The 21321-nt window shown below is 34.1% G+C and overlaps 4 protein-coding genes across 9 annotated transcripts; 2 read left to right on the top strand and 2 right to left on the bottom strand.

Annotated features, from left to right (window-relative positions):
* The first annotated feature begins 2200 nt into the window (after positions 1-2200).
* LOC133301482 (cyclic nucleotide-gated ion channel 1-like) lies at positions 2201-7385 on the top strand. Of its 5 annotated transcripts, none has more exons than XM_061501118.1 (9): positions 2201-2318; positions 2833-2897; positions 3369-3825; positions 4168-4380; positions 4537-4835; positions 5027-5138; positions 5354-5590; positions 5699-6096; positions 6834-7385. In XM_061501118.1, the coding sequence occupies exons 2-9, from the start codon at positions 2869-2871 to the stop codon at positions 7132-7134; spliced, it is 2046 nt and encodes a 681-aa protein (XP_061357102.1). In that variant the 5' UTR covers positions 2201-2318; positions 2833-2868; the 3' UTR covers positions 7135-7385. The 5 variants fall into 5 exon arrangements, with proteins under 5 accessions (XP_061357102.1, XP_061357100.1, XP_061357101.1 ...); XM_061501116.1 differs by having other exon boundaries at positions 3339-3825; XM_061501120.1 differs by lacking the exon at positions 2201-2318 and having other exon boundaries at positions 2884-2897; positions 3369-3423; positions 3594-3825.
* Positions 7386-8411: 1026 nt separating this feature from the next.
* Positions 8412-12733, top strand: LOC133301468 (GDP-Man:Man(3)GlcNAc(2)-PP-Dol alpha-1,2-mannosyltransferase). 2 transcript variants are annotated; one of them, XM_061501096.1, is made up of 9 exons: positions 8412-8756; positions 9192-9478; positions 9746-9932; positions 10355-10423; positions 10530-10723; positions 11379-11488; positions 11592-12262; positions 12376-12487; positions 12594-12733. In XM_061501096.1, the coding sequence occupies exons 1-7, from the start codon at positions 8460-8462 to the stop codon at positions 11834-11836; spliced, it is 1389 nt and encodes a 462-aa protein (XP_061357080.1). In that variant the 5' UTR covers positions 8412-8459; the 3' UTR covers positions 11837-12262; positions 12376-12487; positions 12594-12733. The 2 variants fall into 2 exon arrangements, with proteins under 2 accessions (XP_061357080.1, XP_061357081.1); XM_061501097.1 differs by lacking the exons at positions 12376-12487; positions 12594-12733 and having other exon boundaries at positions 11592-12124; positions 12222-12258.
* LOC133301464 (putative RING-H2 finger protein ATL21A) lies at positions 12559-16198 on the bottom strand. Its single transcript, XM_061501090.1, has 2 exons — positions 15532-16198; positions 12559-13013 (listed from the first exon to the last, which is right to left on the bottom strand). Exons 1-2 carry the CDS (start codon positions 16196-16198, stop codon positions 12559-12561), a joined length of 1122 nt encoding a protein of 373 aa, XP_061357074.1.
* A 701-nt stretch (positions 16199-16899) lies between these two features.
* LOC133301463 (probable F-box protein At3g61730) lies at positions 16900-20431 on the bottom strand. Its single transcript, XM_061501089.1, has 8 exons — positions 20295-20431; positions 19169-19368; positions 18977-19021; positions 18224-18388; positions 18062-18109; positions 17701-17871; positions 17211-17318; positions 16900-16982 (listed from the first exon to the last, which is right to left on the bottom strand). The coding sequence occupies exons 1-8, from the start codon at positions 20429-20431 to the stop codon at positions 16900-16902; spliced, it is 957 nt and encodes a 318-aa protein (XP_061357073.1).
* Positions 20432-21321: the final 890 nt, after the last annotated feature.

Here is a 21321-nt window from a genome sequence, read left to right as displayed (position 1 = left end):
CAAATTTATTAACATATAAATTATAAAACTTTATTTACAATCATTTGTTCAATAAAAAAAGTTTATATTAGTTATTCACGATTCTAATATATCAAATATATTCAAATAAAAGAAGGAGAATGATTTGTTTACAATTTTTTTTTACAAATTACACTAAGTATGACACTCTTGATTGAAGTATGACCGGTCATACTTAGTGTAGTTTGTAAACAAAAAGTTGATAAATATAACCTTCTCCATAAAAGAATATCTTAATACATGAAATCAGTTAAATATCATATTTTTAATGTAATATACTAATATTAATTAGTCTGATTTTATAAAAATATCTTCAACCTTATTCCTATTCTTCTTCTCCATGTGCACTCTCCACCCTTAGGTACCCTTATTACTCCATTTTGCCCCACCCCATTAACTCTTGAGTACTTCCCTGATATATACCTTCTCCATTAACACGCCTTGTGATGTTGATGTGGACTCAGCCATTTACACCTCACCCCACCATGGTTATTAAGGAGTAAACTCTCACCTCATGTTTAAGTTTTTTGGTTGAAATGGAAGTGATTCTATATCACGCTTACTTATGCTACACCTATATGACTGTGTTGACCAACATTCTTGGTAGAGAAGAAGACCATAGGCAACTTTGTTCTCATTTTACTTTGAACTAAACACGTTATTTATTTTAGAAGTAATTAAGTCTAACTTAATCCCTTATCATTAAATTTTATTTTTATGTAATGCTTAAATTTAGTTTATTGATAAATAAAGATAATAATAGTATTTTACAAAAGAAGAAGAAGAAGAAGATAATAATTTTAGATTAATGAGGAGAGAAATCATAAACTAAACATTAATAATGAGAAATATTTTAATTATTCACTCTAATAATTAATTTAAAATCATTATTATCAAAAATATATAAATCTATAATATTTATCTAAAGGTATAATTTTTTATAATAAATATGTTAAATTTAAAAGAATAGTTTTTTTTTTAAACATGTTTATAAAAAGAGAGAGTATTTAAACACTATTATAACATTACAAATATTTATGAGTTGTGATGTTCATCTATATTATAAGGTTATATTTTCATATGATAAATTTTAATAATATGACACCTTACCAAATTTTTTTTTTAAATAATATGATCTATATGATTTATAATGTATATAATATCTCAGTATTTTTTAATTTAAAAATTTAATATAAGTATAATATTCTTCAAAATGAATGTAGCACAGTTTTTGAATTTTTTTTTTTAAAAATAATTAAGATATATTAAAATAATTATTTGAGAGCATAATTTTTTAAATTAATAAGTAAATTTCATAACAAAAAATATTTATTCACTAAAATTTTATTTTATTAACATAACATGTTTTTCTCATATGTTTAAAACTAAATGTTATATTAAATATTGAAAATTATAATTTTTATGAACAACTTAAATTCATGTATTTACTAATAATATTTTCAAAAATAATTATTTAAATTAATAATTAAAATATCTGTCATAATTAATGTTTAATTTTTTTATTTCTCTCTCTATTAATGTAAGAGTGCTATACTTTTTTGTTAATAAAATAATTTGAGTCATTAAATATAAATAAAATTAATGATAAGAGACTAGGTATTCTAAAGATTTATTTGTGAAATAATTGAATCCTCTCTCTCTCTCCGGTAAACATTGAATCCTCTCTCTATTATATAATCACGTGTTGATAAGTAATTACAAAAGGTTAAACTCTTAAATAATTGAAAAATGAAATTGAATTTTTCAAATAATGCAATTATATAGAACTTATTTATTTATTTTCCCAATAATTAATCTTAAATTTAGCTAAAATTTCAGGTAATAATTAATATAAAAGGCATACGATTATACCATACGATTGCTGGGGTCGTATTTACTATTTAGCATTGTATTTGCATGTAACTGAGCTAACCATGATTTTATTTATGGGTCCGTCGCTTCTCAACCAGTGATGAGAAAAGTTGCAGCAAATTTTTGATACTAGGATACATGTGCGGATCTTAGGATACACGTGCGGATTCTATCAAAAAATAAATCCAGAATTCGGACGCGTATCATGATAAAAGTAAGTGTTCCTGCACTTTTCACTTCTGCAGTCACGTAAGAAGTAATTTCCCCTTTATTTATTTGTCGTTGACCAAGCTGACTTAGACTCTTTTCACATTGTTCATAGTCCAAACCTCTTTCTCTTTCTCTTTCATCACTCTCATAACTTCGTGAACAATGAACATAGTTGCCATGAAAATCTTTCTCTGAAGGCTTCTTCTACTACTCTGCATGTAAAGTTTTTGCTCTTTTTGAGTTTTGAACTTTGAGTTTTGAACTCCTCGCTCTGTTGTTACCAAGCAACCTTGGCATGGCATAGTTAAGATATTAATTAATATTGGTGTTCCCTTTTCCTTCTACTCTTCACAATATCACACCAAAGTTAACAAACAACCTTTCAGCTTCTAGCAAATTTGTATCTGTGGTTCATATTAATTGTTTAAGTCAACCCCTCCTCTCTATATTTCCTTGTCCTGTGGTTTATTCACAAATTCATTTACTGACTAAAGTTGGTTTGGGTTTTGAGTACTTCATTATGGAGATTGACTTAGTTGACTTGATTATTTTAAATAAATTTTTGAGTCTTTGATAGCTTCTAGATAGTGTTATATTTTTCCGTTTATAACTTATAAATTTATAAAAAAAAAAAAAAAAAAAAAAAGTCATAAATAGTTTACCCTTTTCTTTTCTAGTTAATTTAGAATTTTTTAAGTAAAAAAGTTTGAAATTTGTAGTTGGATTTTGCAGGCCTGAATCTTCTATTGATGTTGAAGTAGCTTAATCATGACTGCAAAGGGACAAAAATCTGTGAGGTTTGTCTTTGTCTGCTCAAGCCTGGTTTTGCTACATATTTTGTTTATTCTTATTTTTGGTACATTCTGCACTTTTGATTTTAGCACACTCTTTGCACATATTTAGAATTACATTTGCTGCCTCAGTTATTCATATACTGTTGTACCAGAAAAATATTTTATTCATATCCTTCATTCAGAAAAAAGGTTCATTTCAATGATTCTTCTAAAAAAAGAAAGTGAAATTTACCTATTTTAAAAGATGTTTCTCTAATGTATGACAAATTGACACCAAACAGAGAAATTAAAAATTCAAATATGATCATGTTACTAAGATATTGAAGTGGCCTCTTAGGAGATTTGATCTTATGAGTTTTGTTATTGTTGGAAATTAAGTACTGATGCTAACATATACCTGGTTCTTGCCTCAAGATACTTAACTGAGTTTATGTTTCTGTCCAGGTTTGAAAATGATCCTATTATTGATGGCAGGTTTGAAAATGATCCTATTACTGATGGATTTCACAAAAGAAAAGTTAAGCCAAGTGTAAGTCCTGTGAGTGATGTATCAATCAAAAGGATGGCTTCTGGGATCAATGTTCTTGATCCACAGGGGCCACTACTTCAGAAATGGAACAAAATTTTTGTAACCACTTGTGTGATGGCAATCTCTGTGGACCCGCTGTTCTTTTACATCCCTGTGATTGATGTCAACAGAAAATGCCTTGATTTGGATGAAACATTGAAGATTACTGCTAGTGTTCTTCGCACATTCTTTGATCTTTTCTACATTCTTCGCATCATCTTTCAATTTCGAACCGGGTTTATTGCCCCTTCTTCTCGTGTATTTGGAAGGGGTGAGCTTGTTGATGATCCTTGTACCATAGTGATGAGATACTTAAGTTCTTACTTCATCATTGACATTCTATCAATTATTCCAATTCCTCAGGTATCTCCCTCTTCTACCCCATAAACCATATTTTGCAAGGAGTCACTAGACATATCAGTCTGAACCATTAATGGTTGTTTACCTCAAAAGCCTAAATATATAATTAACCTTTTTGATGGAATGATTTTAATGTAATGCCCTGGAAAAAATGAGGGTAATATACTCCTTTTGGTATTTTCCTATGACAAGTACCACCATTTAGTATCCAAAATAAAGGCAACTGTGATAATAATCTTCAATTGATTTTGATGTGAAAGACATAATTTGATGTTGTTTTAACACTCTTAATGTGTTCTCAGATGGTAGATATTGTCTTAATTAACACTTTTAATGTGTTCTTAGATGGTCATTTTATCTATCATTCCAATACCAGAAGGCTCAGTTCCACTTGCGGCAAAGGATTTGTTGAAGTATGTAATAATAATTCAGTATGTGCCAAGACTTCTACGGATCTATCCTATGTTCAAAGAAGTAACAAGCACTTCTGGCATATTGACTGAGACAGCATGGGCTGGAGCTGCTTATAATCTTTTTCTCTATATGCTAGCAAGTCATGTAAGCTTATTTTGTAATCTACGTTCCTAGTAATCATGCTAAGTTTTGTGATCACCAAGCACATGTGGTGTCACGAACGAACTCTTCTAAAAGCTTAAGTTGTTGGGAAAAGACACATGAATGATTTTATTATATATCTAACGCATGGCATACCAGGTGGTTGGAGCTTTCTGGTATCTATTTTCCGTAGAATCAGAGGTGCGGTGCTGGCGCAGACAGTTGAAGAATACTACATTCTCTCATGATTCCTACATGAGCTGTGGATATGGCATTCCTAGTGTTCTATCACTTCTCAATAATTCTTGCCCTTACACTGATCCTGATGAAACAGAAGACCTCACAGTTTTCAATTTTGGAATATTTTTACAAGCTCTAAAGTCTCGTGTGGTAGAATCAACTACAAATTTCCCTCATAAGTTCTTCTACTGCTTTTGGTGGGGTTTGCGCAATGTAAGGTTGGTAAATGATCTTCTCTATTCTTGATGAACTTTTATGTCATTGTGTTCTTAATTTTGTTACAAATGTTTCTATGGATTTATCATTAGTTAGTGTTTGTAACATCTTATAAACGAAAACTTTGTACAATCTATTTGAAGATGGGGGATAAAAGCATTCCAAAATTCATAGTTTTTGTCCTTTTTTGCAGTTCTGTTGGGCAAAACCTACAGACAAGTACTTATGTTGGGGAGATAATCTTTGCTATCTTCATTGCTGTCTTTGGATTGGTTCTGTTCGCATTACTTATTGGAAACATGCAGGTAATTCTTGGTTAGGACAAGGAGATGAGATCATAGACATGACATGTATCTTGCATATATATATGTATGTGTCATTAATAACCTCACCTCAATACAATGGTTCCATGCCTTCTGTTTGAAACCAAATTTTCATCAACTTTGTGTGTTAAAAAGCCAGCTACATCCCACTCCTCTCATTTTATGAATTCATGTGTTGTGTTGGATTATTGTTACAGAAATATCTACAATCTACAACTGTTAGAGTTGAAGAGATGAGAATCAAAAGGAGGGATGCAGAACAGTGGATGTCCCACCGTATGCTACCTGACTACTTGAAGGAAAGAATTAGAAGGTATGAACAATACAAATGGCAAGAAAATAGGGGTGTTGAGGAAGAGACATTAATTCGAAACCTCCCTAAAGATCTCAGAAGGGACATAAAGAGTCACCTTTGCTTAGATTTACTTAAAAAAGTAGGTACCATCCATAATCATCTCTCCATTCAGTTGGTTTTTTCTTTTCCTTCCTACTTATACTTGTATATGTGTAATGAAACATTTCATGTTCTTATATTGCTCTAGGTGCCAATGTTTGAGAACATGGATAAACAGTTGTTGGATGCAATGTGTGATAGACTTAAGCCAGTACTTTACACAGAGAAAAGTGACATTGTTCGTGAAGGAGATCCAGTTGATGAAATGCTCTTCATCATGCGTGGAAAACTTGCCACTACCACAACAAATGGTGGAAGAACTGGTTTCTTCAACTCCTCTGAGCTCAAGGCTGGTGACTTTTGTGGAGAAGAGCTCTTAACATGGGCATTGGATCCCAACTCCACCTCAAATCTACCTATTTCAACCAGAACAGTAAAAACTATATCAGAAGTGGAAGCCTTTGCTCTCATGCCTGATGACTTGAAGCTTGTTGCTTCCCAATTTCGACGTCTTATAAACAGCAAACAGCTCAAGCACACTTTCAAGTAAGGCTTGCTATATGTTTCAACTTTTATAATGCATCATTACATCTTTTGTGGATGAATATTACTGAAGTGTTTGTGTGGTAGATTTAGGCCTCTTTTCCCTCAAGGAATGTAGTATATCAATATAAAACTGATTTAGTGAGAAAAGAGAAGAGAGAAGAGAGAAGAGAGAAGAGAGATTGACACGGTGATTTATCTTGGTTCACCTAATATAGGCTACATCCAGCTTGTCTGTACTATATTCACCTCACCGCCACTCGTTACGAGTCATTCGGTTTACAAGAAAAATATAAATTGAATTAGAAAACCCTAACAACAGCTATTCATGGGCTCAAGCCCAAATTACTAAGAAAATTACAATAAATCAGAAGCCCACAACAGTACCTAGTCTCTACCGGCCTGGGGCCACTGCCCCCAGACCCCGTCCGCTCATCTGGGAGTGGGACCCTGGTTGTCTTTTTGCTAACCGCGACAACAAGGGCCCTCATCACGATAAGAAGTATGAGCCATACCCAACAATAATCACGGGAATGGGCTAAATAAAACTCAAACCCGAATAAGTGGATTTTACATCATATCTTAGCCCAAAATCTTAAAAGATTGAGTTTATAGATCTTTTTGGTTGGTTATATGGTTCTTATTTAGTTAATTTTTAACAAACACTCTCACACTTGAATTTCCAAACTAGAAGAAAAAATATATGCTTCATAACCACATTCATGACAATGTTGGTACAGGTTCTATTCCCTGCAATGGAGGACATGGGCTGCATGTTTCATACAAGCAGCTTGGCGTAGAAACAGGAAAAAAAAGAATGAGAGGTCATTACGTGAAGCAGAAGAGAGGCTACATGCTTATGAAAATGAGGAAGGGTCCTCACCAAGCTTTGTTGCCACAGTATATGCATCAAGGTTTGCATCCAATGCATTAAAGCCCTTGCGAAGTGGCAAACGCAACAGATTGCCACAGACACAGAGATTAATGCCATTCCTGCCTCAGAAGCCAGCTGAACCAGATTTCACTACTCAAATGACTTGAGAGTGTTGTGTACTATATTGTAGCTTTAAGAAAAATTGTTGATGTGTGCGTGTTTAACATCATCATAGCTTTAGTGTGTGCACATAAGTGGTGTTTGAGATTACCTACAACAACTATATGGGCATAAGCAGTGTGTAAAAAATGTCTAGTGATAATGGTTTCCTTAGGCTAAATTTTTGTTAAACTCATCGCTTGTGATAGTTGCTTTTGTGATAGAAAGGTTATAGATTGGAATTGGAAAATCAATCTCTTTACAAATATATAAATCATGGTCAACCTCTGAGTCAATAGGAAGTAGTTTTTTTTATAATTTTACTTTGGGTAAAAAGTTTCTAAAATAACTTTAGATAATCTTGTCTCCCTTTCATTATTTTAGTTACGTTTTACTAGTAAGATATAGTTATAATGGTAAAATTATTTTTCTCCCTCTACCACATCAACTGATAATATCTGAGAAGAGAAAAAAAAACTTTACTATTATAATTATCTTTTACTAGTAAGATATAATTAAAATTAATTACCGCAAATAATTTATCTAAAATAACTTTAGAAAAAATTAACCCTTTTACTTTTCGTTGGTTGTTTTGAAATCTCGTGCCACAAAATCCTCTTTGAAAATCATCTCCCCTAACACATTTTAGAGAAATCACATAAGATAGTTATTAGGCTATAAAACCCTCTTTTTTTATATATAATATATATAATACTAAATATATTTTGAAAAATCATTAAATAAAATTTGAGTATGAAACAATGACTTGTTGACAAATCAATTTTTTTATAACTTTTCAAGGCATTATTAAATAATAGTGTAACTATATTTTATATTATCAAGTAGATAAATATTATCTTTATTTTTTTATATTTTATATTCTTTAACTGTTCAATACACAATTTTTTTTTAGGAAAAATTATATTACTATTATTTTAAGTTCATTACTCGTACTACTGATTTATTGTCGTTTGATTAATTTAAAATCAAAAATAATAATAATTTTTTATTTTTTAAGCGTTGAATAAACAGGTAATAAGAATATTAAATCTAAAATAATAATAAGTATAACCATTACTTATTTTTTACATGACAAATAACTTCTTATTCTTAATTTTGTTTGGTGGCATACTAAGATTAATAATTTCTTTTTAGTTCTATATCTACTACATTTTTTTTCCCTCATTTTTTTTTATAGTTTTTCTAATTAAACATTTTATTTTATTTTTAAAATATCAAATACCAAACCCATTTTCATTCAACGACGTTGAAGCTGTGCGTATCTCTCTATCTGCGTCTGCAACGCGAAGCTGTGTGTTGCGATCACCTGACGATGATGATGACAATTGGATTCATCATCGTTGCAGTCATCACTGTCATAATTGTTGGATTTTCTTTCGCCGCAATCAATGGCAGACGTAACAGGAAAAGAGCCGTTGGGTTCTTCCATCCATACACCAACGACGGCGGCGGCGGAGAAAGGGTGCTATGGTGCGCCGTCAGAGCCATCCAAGACGAAAACCCTAACCTTCACTGCCTTGTCTACACCGGAGACCACGATGCCACGCCTCAATCCTTGATGGCTCGTGCCCTCGATCGCTTCGGTGTCACGCTCCTCTCTCCTCCAAAGGTAGTTTTCTTTTCTTTTCTTTTTCTTTTTCTTTTTTGGTAATTTAGTTGTTTTTGATCTGCTGCGACTGATCTCATATCAGTCTTGCTGCTCCTGCATTTTCTGTTTGGGTTCTGTTAGTGCTGAGCTGTATCTCAGCTTCTGTTAGTTCAGTTCCTGTTAGCTGTTAGTTGCTGAGCTGTAATCTGTTAAGTTTGTTTTGGGTTTGTTATGCTTCAGTTCGAGTTAGTTATTCTATTGTCTTGCTCTGCAACTAACAGCCAACAGGAACTGATTTAACAGCTTAACTGAACTGCAAAAATCTGTTAGGTTTGTTTTAGGTTTACCCATTGAACAAGATAAATGTGATGATTAAATATTTTGTGTTAGAATCCATTTGATTTGTTAAAAAGCTTAAAATAAACTGTGTCTTATTTTGTGATCAATAAATCTCAGGTGGTGCATTTGTACAAGAGAAAGTGGATTGAAGAAACCACTTATCCACACTTTACTATGATTGCTCAAAGTCTGGGTTCTGTGTATCTTGCATGGGAGGCTTTGTGCAAGTTTACCCCTTTATATTATTTTGACACAAGTGGGTATGCTTTTACATATCCACTTGCCAGGTTGTTTGGATGCAAAGTTATTTGCTATACACATTACCCTACTATTAGTTCAGAGATGCTGTCTCGTGTTCGTCAGCGCAGCTCGATGTACAATAATGATGCCTTAATTGCAAAAAGGTATGTACGTCTCGTGTTCTGTTCATACATACTACTATATTACAATATGTACCAAATTTCCAGAATTTTAACAGATTCTGGGATTCAGAGACCTCAGGGTATATCTTTATGCTTTTACTGTAGCTGTTCTGAGCTAAAAGCGATATTTATAGACAGCTTATATGATTCCTGTAAATGAATCTTTAATCTTTAATAATTATAAAGTTCCAACATTTCGGTTTACCTCGTTTCCATCATTTTAGGAATCTGACAGTTATTTTCTGGCAGTGTTTGGCTTTCTCGGTGCAAAATCGTCTATTATACAATCTTCATCTACTTGTATGGGGTTGTGGGATCTTGTGCACACCTAGCTATGGTCAATTCATCTTGGACCAAATCCCATATTGAAAAGCTTTGGGGATTTCCAGATCGTATTAAGCGAGTCTATCCTCCTTGTGATACTTCAGGACTCCAGGTTTGAAATCTGTTTTTTGTTGTCCTGCAATTGTTGTCTGTATATTGTCTAGTCTCTCTCTTCATTGTCACTTTTGGTCGGGTGGATAACTGTCCTGGATTGCATGTTGCTTTATGACATTGAAGGTTGTCATGGTTCTTATCTCCTGTGTTTTCCTCTGGAGCAGTATATTTACAAAAAAAATTTAGAACTTATCCTTGCACATGTAGTCAAAACTTGAATTTAATTTCGTCACTCAGTACTTTCCCTATTTCACTTGTTATTAAGATCCCAGACAATTGTTACTTTAAGCCAATTTAGTGATAATTATAAACACATGAGGATGATACCAATTTACTATATATATGTATGTGTGTGTGTGTGTGTGCTTTGCCTAGTGTGGTAATCACTGGTGGATTCTAACAGGTAAATAATATGATCAGGTGCTTCCTTTGGAAAGATCAGCTGAAATTCCTCTAATAATATCTGTTGCACAATTTCGACCAGAGAAGGTGGGCATACTTCTATAAACTTGTGAATGGGAGGTATAACCGTTTTTGGTGGCTTATTTAGGCCTTTGTTGATTTTACCAAGTTTACATTTTTCTTTTCCTTGTAGGCTCACAGTGTCCAACTTGAGGCCTTTTCAACAGCCATTAAGAGATTAGATTCTGGCTTGCCAAAACCTAAGCTCCAATTTGTGGGTAGCTGTAGAAATAAATCAGATGAGGAAAGACTTCAAATGTTAAAAATGAAAGCAATTGAGCTGAATGTGAATGAACAAGTGGAATTTTACAAGAATGTAACATACAGGTCAGTACTAGTGACTTTACATTTTTTTTAAATGATCCTAAAAGGCGCTTTCTCTGCAGAATAAAAAGTTAAAAAATTATTTTATAGTACATTGCATACCTTTTATTCCTCAGTTAATGACATATGATAGTTGTCATTCCTCTGTAATTAACTGATTCAAATTTTTTTGGATTCTTTTCTCCCTAATTGGTCCTATAAGAAAGCTAAATTCTGCTCTTACACTTTTGCAGCCATAAGTTGAAATTGATTCCACTTATTGTCATTTGACTTATAGATGAAAAACATCAATAGCCAATTTGATAAGCTGCCAGGACTTTCCTTGTAAATCCTTTAGTCATGATGTTGATGGGCAGGACGGGACTGAGGAGGTGTATTAGTCTAGAGTCGAGATGCACATAAAATAGCTTGGATACCGACTGACCACAATAAAAGTAAAAAGAAAGTTCGTAGCATGGATCCTTAATTGGGATTTGAATTAATTAAAAAATCTGTATAAATGATTGATTAGTCTTTCATTAAAATTAGTTGACCACTTTTATCACAAAAGTTTATTTTTGAAGTTGTGAATCAATTGTTCTAGTTACATTTGTACTTTTAGAACCTTAATTTTAAATGCTGTCTTGCTAATATATTAGATCACTGCATTATCCTGCAGAGATTTGGTGGGACTTTTAGCAGGCGCTGTTGCCGGCATCCATTCCATGACAGATGAGCATTTTGGCATTAGTGTTGTAGAATATATGGCTGCTGGTGCCATCCCAATTGGTGGGTGTGATATGAAATTTTCCCATTTGGTAAATAATCTTTATTTTCTCTATCTTGGGTGCTTTTACTTGCATTAATTATTCTTGCAATGTTTGTTTGTCAGCCCATAATTCTGCTGGCCCAAAAATGGACATTGTATTAGATGAAGATGGACAGCAAACAGGACTTCTTGCCTGCACTGTTGAAGAATATGCAGATGCCATTTTGAGAATCATAAAGATGCCAGAGATGGAGAGACTTAAGATGGCTGCTGCTGCAAGGAAACGTGCCCTTAGGTTTTCTGAGGAGAGGTTTTATGATGACTTCAAAACTGCAGTAGGTCCCATTCTGTGTCATATTTCTAGATGATGGTCTACCAACTATTCAGCATCATTGTAACTTAAAGTGGAGATTTCCTTCACTGTTCCCTTCTCAGCCAGCCTAACTATTTAAGAATACTGACCAAGAATTTTGTTACAGAAATAGTTACACTTTTGTTTTCACTATCGTTTCGTGGTTGATGTTATCTTCATGGCCATATACCAAATGGTAAATGATTTTACTTGTACAGAGGACTATTGGAAGTTGGATTGTAACATAAGAAGTAACTATTTGCTGCTGCTTCTTCTTTTAATATAGAATTGTTTCTTCCAAAAGGTAATTATTTGACAATTCTGAGATAATATCTTATTATGTATCCTGAATTATGTTTTTATGGAAACATGGTTTTTGACTTTTTATACATGCCATTAAGGTGGTTGGTTGCTTGCTCCGGTTTGGTCATGGCCAGGGATGGTAAATTCCAATGTGTTTTTTTTGTCAATTGAAGCTCGACAATCCTTAATTATGTTTGTCAGTTTTATGGATGAGATAAATACTTAAAAATGTTGCTGACGATTTCATTACAGGACTCGTCAAGAGACTCGATGACTTGTCTAGATTCCTTACATACATGAAAAACACCAAGCAAACAACTTAAAAAGCTAGGAAAAGAAGTATCCAACTCCAGCTCCTCATAAAGTATACGGATACTTTCACTTATATAATATTCACTTAAAAGACATGACATGTACATGAGATAAAATCCTTAATTAATGAATGACATTGGTGGATACATGTATAACAGGAACAGGAGAAGGGGTGGGAGAGTTGCGGCAAACTGGGCATGTGCTGTTCATGCGAAGCCACTCATCTATGCAATCAGTATGGAAACAATGTTTGCATTCAGGAATGCATCTGATTGTGTCTTTGCTGTTGTACTCTGACAAGCATATCCAGCAAGATCCATCATTGGGTCCAGGAACCCTTCGACTCTCCCCAATTACTAGCTTCTCATAAGACTCAATGGTTGACTCATCCAGACCCGTAGTAACAATGGCAGGTTGAGGTGATATTGCAGACCTCTGGGAAGTACCATTTCTGCGAGCATTGGCTATTCCATCATTGTAACACACACAGCTTGCCATCACAATAGCAAAGATAGCAGCTGGTCCAGCTATGCATAATGCTATGACTCTAAAAACTTGAAGTCCACGTTGTGAATTACCTGAAAATTGAAGCCAGTAAAGGCCAACATATATAAATAAGATTGTCTAGAATGGTTATGTTATCCCAAAAAGGGATAAAATGGTACTACACGAGGACCTTGTTTATTAGGAAATGATATCAAAAGGGGCAAAGCAATTTGGGTTGAGAGATTCAGCCAAGCTTACTATATGCTCACGGAGATAAGCAACATAAAATAATAGTAATAATCTCACTTCAAGGTCTTGACTAGGGTTGGCAAAACGGGCCAACACGGCCCGACCCAACCTGCATTCAACCCGAAAAAAATGAGTCGGGTTAGGGTTGGCTCGAAAAAAAAAATGAGCCAGAAAACCCAACTCAACCCGACCCGAGTCAGTTAGGGTTGACTCAAAAATATAGCTCGTGGGTTGGCTAAATAGCTCGCGAGTTGGCTCGAAAATTGGCTCGCGGGTTGGCTCGTTTTAAGCCTATTTAAATGACCATGTAGTATTAATGCACCAGCTATGTGGTTTCCATTAGCTTAAACAAAGGGTTACAAAATGAGAAATAAAAGCAAAATATTTTAGTTTCGAATTTTCTTCACAACAAATTTACATCAACATCTAGGAACACTCAGAATCACTTACTACCAAGTGGGTAAGATATTTGAACCAAATAGAGCCAGCACAGCCTAACAATATAAAAATGGCAGGGATGTGAGAAGATTAGAGACTTAGGTTTAGAGAAGGAAGAAAAATGATGACAACATGTGTGGGTTTTGTCTATTTTTGTATATTATATTTTGTATTTTTTTATAAAAAAAAAAAAAAAACTCAACCCGCGAGCTGGCTCGTTTGACCCGCGGGTTGGCTCATTTTTTCACGGGCTGAAAAGAGCCGGGTTGGCTCGGGTTGACAGCTCATTTTTGCCAACCCAACCCGGCTCATTTTTTACGGGTTACGAGCCAATCCGTCGTTTTTGCCAACTCTAGTCTTGACCACTTGGCTACCATGTTATTGCTTTTTATTTTTCAATAAATAATCTGGAAGTATCTTCACACAACCTCCTCTAGCCCCCTTGTTATTGGAGTACGGCCCTAAACACAACTTCTTAGAACTACCATGTTGTTGCTTCTTTCATTAACATATAAAGAGTTGGGCTAGAAATTTTTAACTTTTAATCTGACTTGGTACTTGGAAACTATAGTAAAACAACGGTAGTGGTACTGGAAAATTTCATTAATTTGACATTAATCTTTGCATTTTTAAAAACTCAATAAAAATATTTAAAATATTAGTTTTATTCTCTCAAAATATTTACTTATGCTTTATTTTTGAAACCTAAGACTAAGTCGCTAAAATATTAGTTTGTGAAGCAAATTATGCCGAAATTAAATGGGGTTTGATTTGGCTAACGGAAGTATCACTATGGCACATTAAGTTGTTAATTTGGGACAAAGATGGCCCTCACAGGTATGACTTCTAACGTAACCAAAATGGTGGTGTTTTGATAGAAACAAATTCGTTTTTGGTTCATGTTAGTAATTTAACGGGCCACATTGAATCTTTTTTTTTTTTTTTATTTATACATCCACATTGAATCAACCTATGCTAAATTTGGGTTAACAAAGTTAATGTCACATTAATCTGTCATGTCAAAATGAAGAATGATGGATATGGATTCTTAAGCCGCCACCCATAGACAAGCCTAGGTTAAATGTGGATTATTTCAAGTGGAGATAAAATTAGAGAAAGATTTCCAAGCTAGGATAGAAAATATGTTTTGAAGTAATAATAGAGGGGAATTTTATTTTATTTTTTCCATGCTAGCATCTTACAATGCACGTGTCACCCGATGGCCAAGTCAGAAATGTAATGTGCTATAGTGACACTTTAATTAACAAAAAGAAACGAAACCCAACCCTAGGACATAGGAGACTAATTAATATTTCATTATCTTCATGTTGGGTTTTAAGAATTCATGAATTAATGTGAAAAAGGTGAAGTATTTCAAGTACTAAAACAAATATTTCAACTACTTGGTGTTGGGCTTTAAAAATTCAGAAATTAACGTAAAATAAGTGAATTTTTTAAGGACCAAAACGTTGATTTAGTCTAAAATCTAAAAAAACAGTACTACTGAGTAATTGAATAAATAGGATTTGATGTAACCACTCAACATCTGCCTTATATTATATGTGGGGATGATAATTTGACTTTTGGCTTGGACATGACGCATGGCATTTATCTTGCAATTTCATTAATTTAATGACAATATGCAAATCAAATCCGGAAGTCAATATGTATAAACAAAGTATAAACAAAACAAGAAACTTCCATGGTTTCCTGATTACTGAGGTTAAACCATTGACCAAAATTTTTGTATTTATTCCTTGTAACTTAGGCAAGTGGGCACCTAAAATATGGTCAGCTCTACTGATAATAGCACTAAATTAGCAGGTCTCCTTTCTTTTAATTCTTCAAACATGTTAGGCTAGTCTTTGAATACGATGATAAACCTTATGGAAATGCAGATTGAAGAATATAGAACATCTTTACCTTTTTGGTAATTAGAGAAACAGAAAACTTGATTGCTGTTACTGCTTTCAAATCCACACATTTGTGATTCGCAATATCTGCAGTCAGGTGTATTCCATGTTAATCGAAGATCTTGACTAAGTTCATCTCTGAGGTTTTCCTCATACTGTCCCGGGCTTGCAACAGGAACTGAAAGACTCCTAATAACATAGCAAGACACAGGCAATGAATTGGACAAGTTCTCTGAAGGGATAGCTGATACGAAATTTGTTGAATTACTGAGGCAATCAATAGGAATGAATTGTGACCCCGCGTTCAGATATGGGCAGCTTAAGAAGGTGTAGTTACGACAAGAAGTGGCAATGAAGGGAGAACCTGAAAAATTGAGGCTCAGAAGACGTTTTGGAAGGCAAGCATCAGGGTCGTAGACATGTATCTGCTGTTTGAGATAGTTTATGTCGCGTACAAAGAATTCTCCAGAGTAAGGAAGTTTTAGAACTGTTTTGTTATCATTGTTACAAATTAAATTGAAACCAGGATAGCCACAATAAGGATGTTGCTCTCCTTCTAGTTGAAAGGGGAAATGAATAAGGATACTATCGTTGCCACAGATAGAAGTTTGGCAATCATGTGAGGCATATATGACAGGAAAGATGAAGAAGTGAAAAAGGACCTTCAAAATGCCCATTACTTTTGAGATGTACAAATCTGCGGTAGGAAGGGACCAGCTTATAAGAAGAAGAAACCGTATTTTAATTTTAAACTCCCTCCAATTTTAAAAGCAATACCGAAAGTCAAATTATATTATATATTGGTATAGCGTAATAGACTAATAGAAATATATAGAAGGTTGGCATGAGACTGCTACCTGCGGAATCATTACTTATCTGCCTGCCTAATGTTTATCGATATTAGTAGTTACATATACTAATTGGATCTTTATAACACTGCCAGATTTTAAGCAACTAAGAGAGCAGGATCTTATGATTCCTGTTTTTGTCATGTCAGCCCATTGGGGGCAAAAAATTAAAAATCCTCACCAGTGATCATAAACCACTATTCATCTTTCATTAGTTTAATTTCAGCATACTGCTCAAATCATTCAATTTCAGGGAAGCAGATGCGTGAAGATCTAGAGGAAATTTTCTACACTCGTATAGAAGAATGCTTTGTCATTACCATTTTTCAACTTTTCATTTAGAAATAGTATTTATGATCATCCTTCAATTCTTAAAGCATAGCTACATGTAGGAAATTAATGAATGGGTGTACAGTAATTGCTTTCAGGTGTAGTAGTATAGTATTGTATAATAATGTCAATAAGGCATTTTAAAGGCTTGTAAAGAAATACCCAACCCCAGCCACTCTCAAAAACGGGTTAAAGATGAATCACAGGAGCTGCTGAGATATTCTAATGGAAACAACTTCTCCATCAGTTCCTGCCCTCATAGCATGGTATTTCACATGAAGACCTGCTTGTATTAAAAAAAAAGTGGAAAATCAAGAAAAGTAATTGTATGAAGAAAATCAATTGGGACTGAACTCCGAGAAATTTAATATTCTAGCATAGGCAAAGAAAAGGTGTAGAATATGAGTTTACCTACAGTGGCCATTAAAATTGTTAAGGACAGTCTAAGAAATCTGGGATTTAAGTTTCCTTTGATTCATTCTAGTAATTGACACAGGACATGAAATCATACCTTCATTTTCTTGTAAATTAGTGTTCACAGCTACTGCGTGGAAAGCGATCATGGCCTTGGGTTGCCAGTCATTTGTTCTCCCAATCCATGACTTGTAGTCAAATACCGCTGCCATTTAATTTGGAAATTAAAACAGATTTTGTGTGTGTGTGTGTGTTAATGCCATGACATAACTATCTTCTATAAAAGGCAGGCAATAAAAAAAGATTAGGACATGAAGTAATTTACTGAAATACTTATTTCCTAGACCCAGAATCATTCTGAGAACTAGCATTCTTATTAAAGTTCGTTTGTGGATTGTCTATAAATTTACTCTTCGCTGGAGTAATTGAAACTATTCACAAAGCATAATTTCCAAATATCTGGTTCTATTGTGCTAACAGAAGGTGATCTCTTTATGCACTAACAATAGATGGGTGGTTTATTCTCAAGAAAAACCTTGACGAGGTTACCGACTTTTGGTAAGTTGACTCGAAGCATCAAGATTTACCAGATGTGGAAGAATCATCCAGGCGTTTGACGTCAAAAATGGCGCCACAAGCCCCATCTGCTCGTTTTTTGATATCATGAGATCCTACAAGCTGGTATTCCCAGCTCCCATTTTGGTAGCCTTCACAGAGGAATAGTTCTATATGCCTTGCATCTAATGTCTGCATTGTTCCTATAGAAGTAGGAAAAACCTGTCAATTTATGTAAGTTTAATCTAGCCTCACTCTAATGGCAAACCCTTGCTGTACAACACAGTGATCAGTGATGCATTATTCACGGTAGTTTTATTTGTCTTGGCCAAATTAGAAGGCAATCGCAGTACAATGGGATATACAGGGCTAATCGGATTATGTTCAAATTACCATCGCACGTATTGAGGTCACAAACTGGGCATCGTACAAGCTGCAGGTCTGAAAAAATTAGTCGTATCAAACAAATGTATTTAGTTAAACACAACTGAGATCATATGCTGACTTAATTAATTTCAAAGATAATCCTAGGGTATAAGTTAATTTGGGAATTACCAGCTATCCAGATTCCAGATTTAACATTGTCTAGCACGCAACAACCGTGAGCCCGCAACATCTTTTCCATTGTTTCTTCTTTTCGTATCTTTCCCGGAAAAGTCAGCCTCTCTGATAGGAGGGCCAGTGAAGAATCAAAAGAAAAAGCGCCAATACGCATCCAATCTGGTAGTACATATTGAAAAACCGTACAACGTCAATAATTTTCCAAGTCTACGATGTTAAAGTTGCACATATTGCCCGTAATACATTTTCAGTTATGTGGGTCTTGTTTTAGTTCAATAATATATTCACAATAAGAATGAATCAGTCAGTGGTTCGATAAATTCTGAAAGATCTACACAGCGAATTTGCGTCATAGCTAAGCAATCTAAAAGAGGGGAGGAAGAGTCGGTGCTAGAACAGGTAAGTTCAAGGAAATTCCATTTACAACGAATTTTCTGCGTAAGCACATTGTTCACTGTGGACAGGGTAATTATTGCGTGTAGGATCTATTAAAATGTATAGTGAATTTCACATATATTAGGATGCGGATACTGTAATGATGATTGTGCGTGGGATGTGTAAAAATTTATTGTGAATTCACTTATGTTACGGCTGTGCCTACCACTACCATAATATTATTTCCTCCATTTAGTTAGAATATGAAATAGTTTACCATCCAGTTAAGAAAATTAAAACCTCTAATTTCATTAAAAAAAAATATTAGGCGTGGCGAGGAATGATATCAGGGTAACCAAAGAACCCACTAACCAATGTGTTTCTCCTGCTGACGGAACATGTAAGAATGGCTCCCATCTGAAATTTCATTTCAAAATCGAAGTCAATCGAATGGTGGCAATGCATCGTATCGTAGGTTTTGCTAAACTTCATTTTATATGTAGTATGCACGAATTGGAGTTTGGAAAGCATTTGATTTGAATATTGAAAAGGGTCAGATCTTACTGAAGGCTGAAGTGTACAGCTTGCTCCACCTGAATGCCACGCGTTGAGGGGGTGGGACCTGAAGATCACGCAGGCACACAAACTTCCATATACCGTCATCCATGATAGCTCGACGGAACCATCGATTTGTGGCTGCAAGCATCAACAGAGATTTTCCATCCAGAAACTTAGCAATCTCTGTCCAAATGTCCTCTTCGAACCTTCTCGTTGAGCATTGAGAATTATAGAAATAGTAAGTAACCAAAATACTATAGAAATTTAAAAATAAAAATAGATTCTACTAAATATATCTTTCGTACTGATAAAACCTATAGAAAACGACGATTTGAACCTTTTAAACATTTTCTATCTAGAAATGAAAAAATAAAAATAAAGATGCATCCATTAATGATGATTTGAGTATTTTTCAACTTTCTATTTAAGAAGAACCGAGAAACCAAACACACGTCAGAAGGCAAACAGAGTTGGAAGAGTGATTAAGCTGTTGTGCAGCTAAAAATTGAAATGACTGACTCTGCCAAAACAGATTTTGCAGAGTGATCGACATAAAACGTGCTTCTCTAATGAACAGATAGCTCAGGCGCTCGTAAACCATAATCGATCTAAACGTTCGCCGTGAAGCAAGTTTTTGAAATCACAAATCACCTGCTGATGCAGCTTTCTCGTTTCCTCTACCGTAAAAAAACCGCACAAAACATGATTCAGCAAGCAATTTAAAATTGAACTCGATATCAAAAAATCACATTCGAGGTTCATCCACAGGCAGAAATTCTGTTAGATCGTATTAACAAGCAAACAAACACGGAGATCTCCGACAAAACGTATAGATAGATCACACACGAGTTTTTGTAAGAGTCTCAGAGCAAGCAAGTATTTCACTGATTCGTTCAAGTATAAACACAATAATCTGAGAGAAAGAAATCAATTAACTAAATCAAACAGAGCACAATTCAAAAACCAGATCCAAATGAAAATCCGAACTAAGTTCTGATCTGTAACTCAGCAATGCACACTAAGCATAAAATCAACATTTAAACGCAATATTCACATATATAGGAAAAGAGCTTGAAATTGAAATCGGTTTTGCAGGAAGTTTTTAAGAGAGAGAGAGAGAGAGAGAGATAACCAGGAGAAAGTGGAATGAGCGGAGAGAAATGGAGGACGAGGAGAGTTGCAGGAGCAGACGGTTTTGCTCCTCCGGATTCGCTTTGCAGGTGGAATCTCTTTGCCGGAGGAATTAGCATTGTGGAGGCGCTTTCCCATGCTACCTTAGAAATCTGAGATTAGCTATCTCTCTATCTATCTCTCTGAAGTTCAGAAGCTGAAACAACAACCCTCTCACTCTCTCAATTCCAAAACGAAACACAACGGTTCTCGTGAGGTTCACTTCTTATATACGCGCGCCAAAAGCTCCCATTTCAAATAAAGTAACAAAAAATTAAAACCACAATTTTATTATTTGTTGTAATAAAATGAATTTAAATAGGCCTCGTTTCGTTTCCATCTATTTAGGATAGTTTCTTTCTGGCCTAATTAATAAAGATGCATGTTAGTTTAATTTTTTTTAGAGCATAAGTTAATATTAGTTTTTTTTTTGGTAAACAAATTAATTAGTTTTAATCATTTTTGTTGGTAACTATTTCACTGTATTTTGCTTTGATAATATAACATTAAATTATGTTTAATTGAATCGTTTAAGTCTTTAAGATGCTACCGTTTGAATTCTAAAGCATAAAACAACCTCTTAGATCAAAATAAGCAAAATGAAAGTTGTATGTTATAATATTAGTTTAACAGCTAGCATTTTTTTAATTTTTTTGAACTGAATAATTATTTAAAAAAAAAAATTCTTCACCGATTTATATCAATTATTAAATTAATCTGGTTTGAATCAGGCAAAATATAATGGCGGTAAAAAATTTATTACCAAATGCTTAACATAATTATCCATAACTTGAATTCGATGCCATTAATATTAGTTGAAATAATCCCTATGAATTGACCCACGTACTTAGTGCTATTTTAAAAAATCATCAGAACAATTATTCGTGCATAAAGCTTGTAAATTACAGTTCAACAGAAGTATATTAGTGATAAAGGATGAGTAGTTGGTTCTACTACAATAGTTAGTGTACAATGAATAAAATATTACA

This window comes from Gastrolobium bilobum, unplaced genomic scaffold (genome assembly GCF_033153095.1).
Source record: "Gastrolobium bilobum isolate Gb01-03AN ecotype WA unplaced genomic scaffold, APGP_CSIRO_Gbil_v1 utg10838, whole genome shotgun sequence".
Classification (NCBI taxonomy): domain Eukaryota; kingdom Viridiplantae; phylum Streptophyta; class Magnoliopsida; order Fabales; family Fabaceae; genus Gastrolobium; species Gastrolobium bilobum.
The sequence above is the reverse complement of the archived record's forward strand: the minus strand, read 5'-3'. Positions and strand labels throughout refer to the sequence as shown.

What these genes read in the sequence shown, in the direction of transcription:
- LOC133301463 (XM_061501089.1), bottom strand. Translation starts at nt 20,431, where the DNA reads ATGGGAAAGCGCCTCCACAATGCTAATTCCTCCGGCAAAGAGATTCCA. An exon ending in TGACCTCAATACGTGCGATG is followed by an intron (nt 17,872 to 18,061) that starts GTAATTTGAACA and finishes CTACTTCTATAG; the next exon opens with GAACAATGCAGACATTAGAT. An exon ending in GGATGATTCTTCCACATCTG is followed by an intron (nt 17,319 to 17,700) that starts GTAAATCTTGAT and finishes ATTAAATGGCAG; the next exon opens with CGGTATTTGACTACAAGTCA.
- LOC133301468 (XM_061501096.1), top strand. Translation starts at nt 8,460, where the DNA reads ATGATGATGACAATTGGATTCATCATCGTTGCAGTCATCACTGTCATA. An exon ending in GATGCCTTAATTGCAAAAAG is followed by an intron (nt 9,479 to 9,745) that starts GTATGTACGTCT and finishes ATTTTCTGGCAG; the next exon opens with TGTTTGGCTTTCTCGGTGCA. An exon ending in TGCTGGTGCCATCCCAATTG is followed by an intron (nt 11,489 to 11,591) that starts GTGGGTGTGATA and finishes TTTGTTTGTCAG; the next exon opens with CCCATAATTCTGCTGGCCCA.
- LOC133301482 (XM_061501116.1), top strand. Translation starts at nt 2,869, where the DNA reads ATGACTGCAAAGGGACAAAAATCTGTGAG. An exon ending in CAATTATTCCAATTCCTCAG is followed by an intron (nt 3,826 to 4,167) that starts GTATCTCCCTCT and finishes ATGTGTTCTTAG; the next exon opens with ATGGTCATTTTATCTATCAT. An exon ending in TGGGGTTTGCGCAATGTAAG is followed by an intron (nt 4,836 to 5,026) that starts GTTGGTAAATGA and finishes CCTTTTTTGCAG; the next exon opens with TTCTGTTGGGCAAAACCTAC.
- LOC133301464 (XM_061501090.1), bottom strand. Translation starts at nt 16,198, where the DNA reads ATGGGCATTTTGAAGGTCCTTTTTCACTTCTTCATCTTTCCTGTCATA. An exon ending in TTTCTCTAATTACCAAAAAG is followed by an intron (nt 13,014 to 15,531) that starts GTAAAGATGTTC and finishes TTCAATTTTCAG; the next exon opens with GTAATTCACAACGTGGACTT.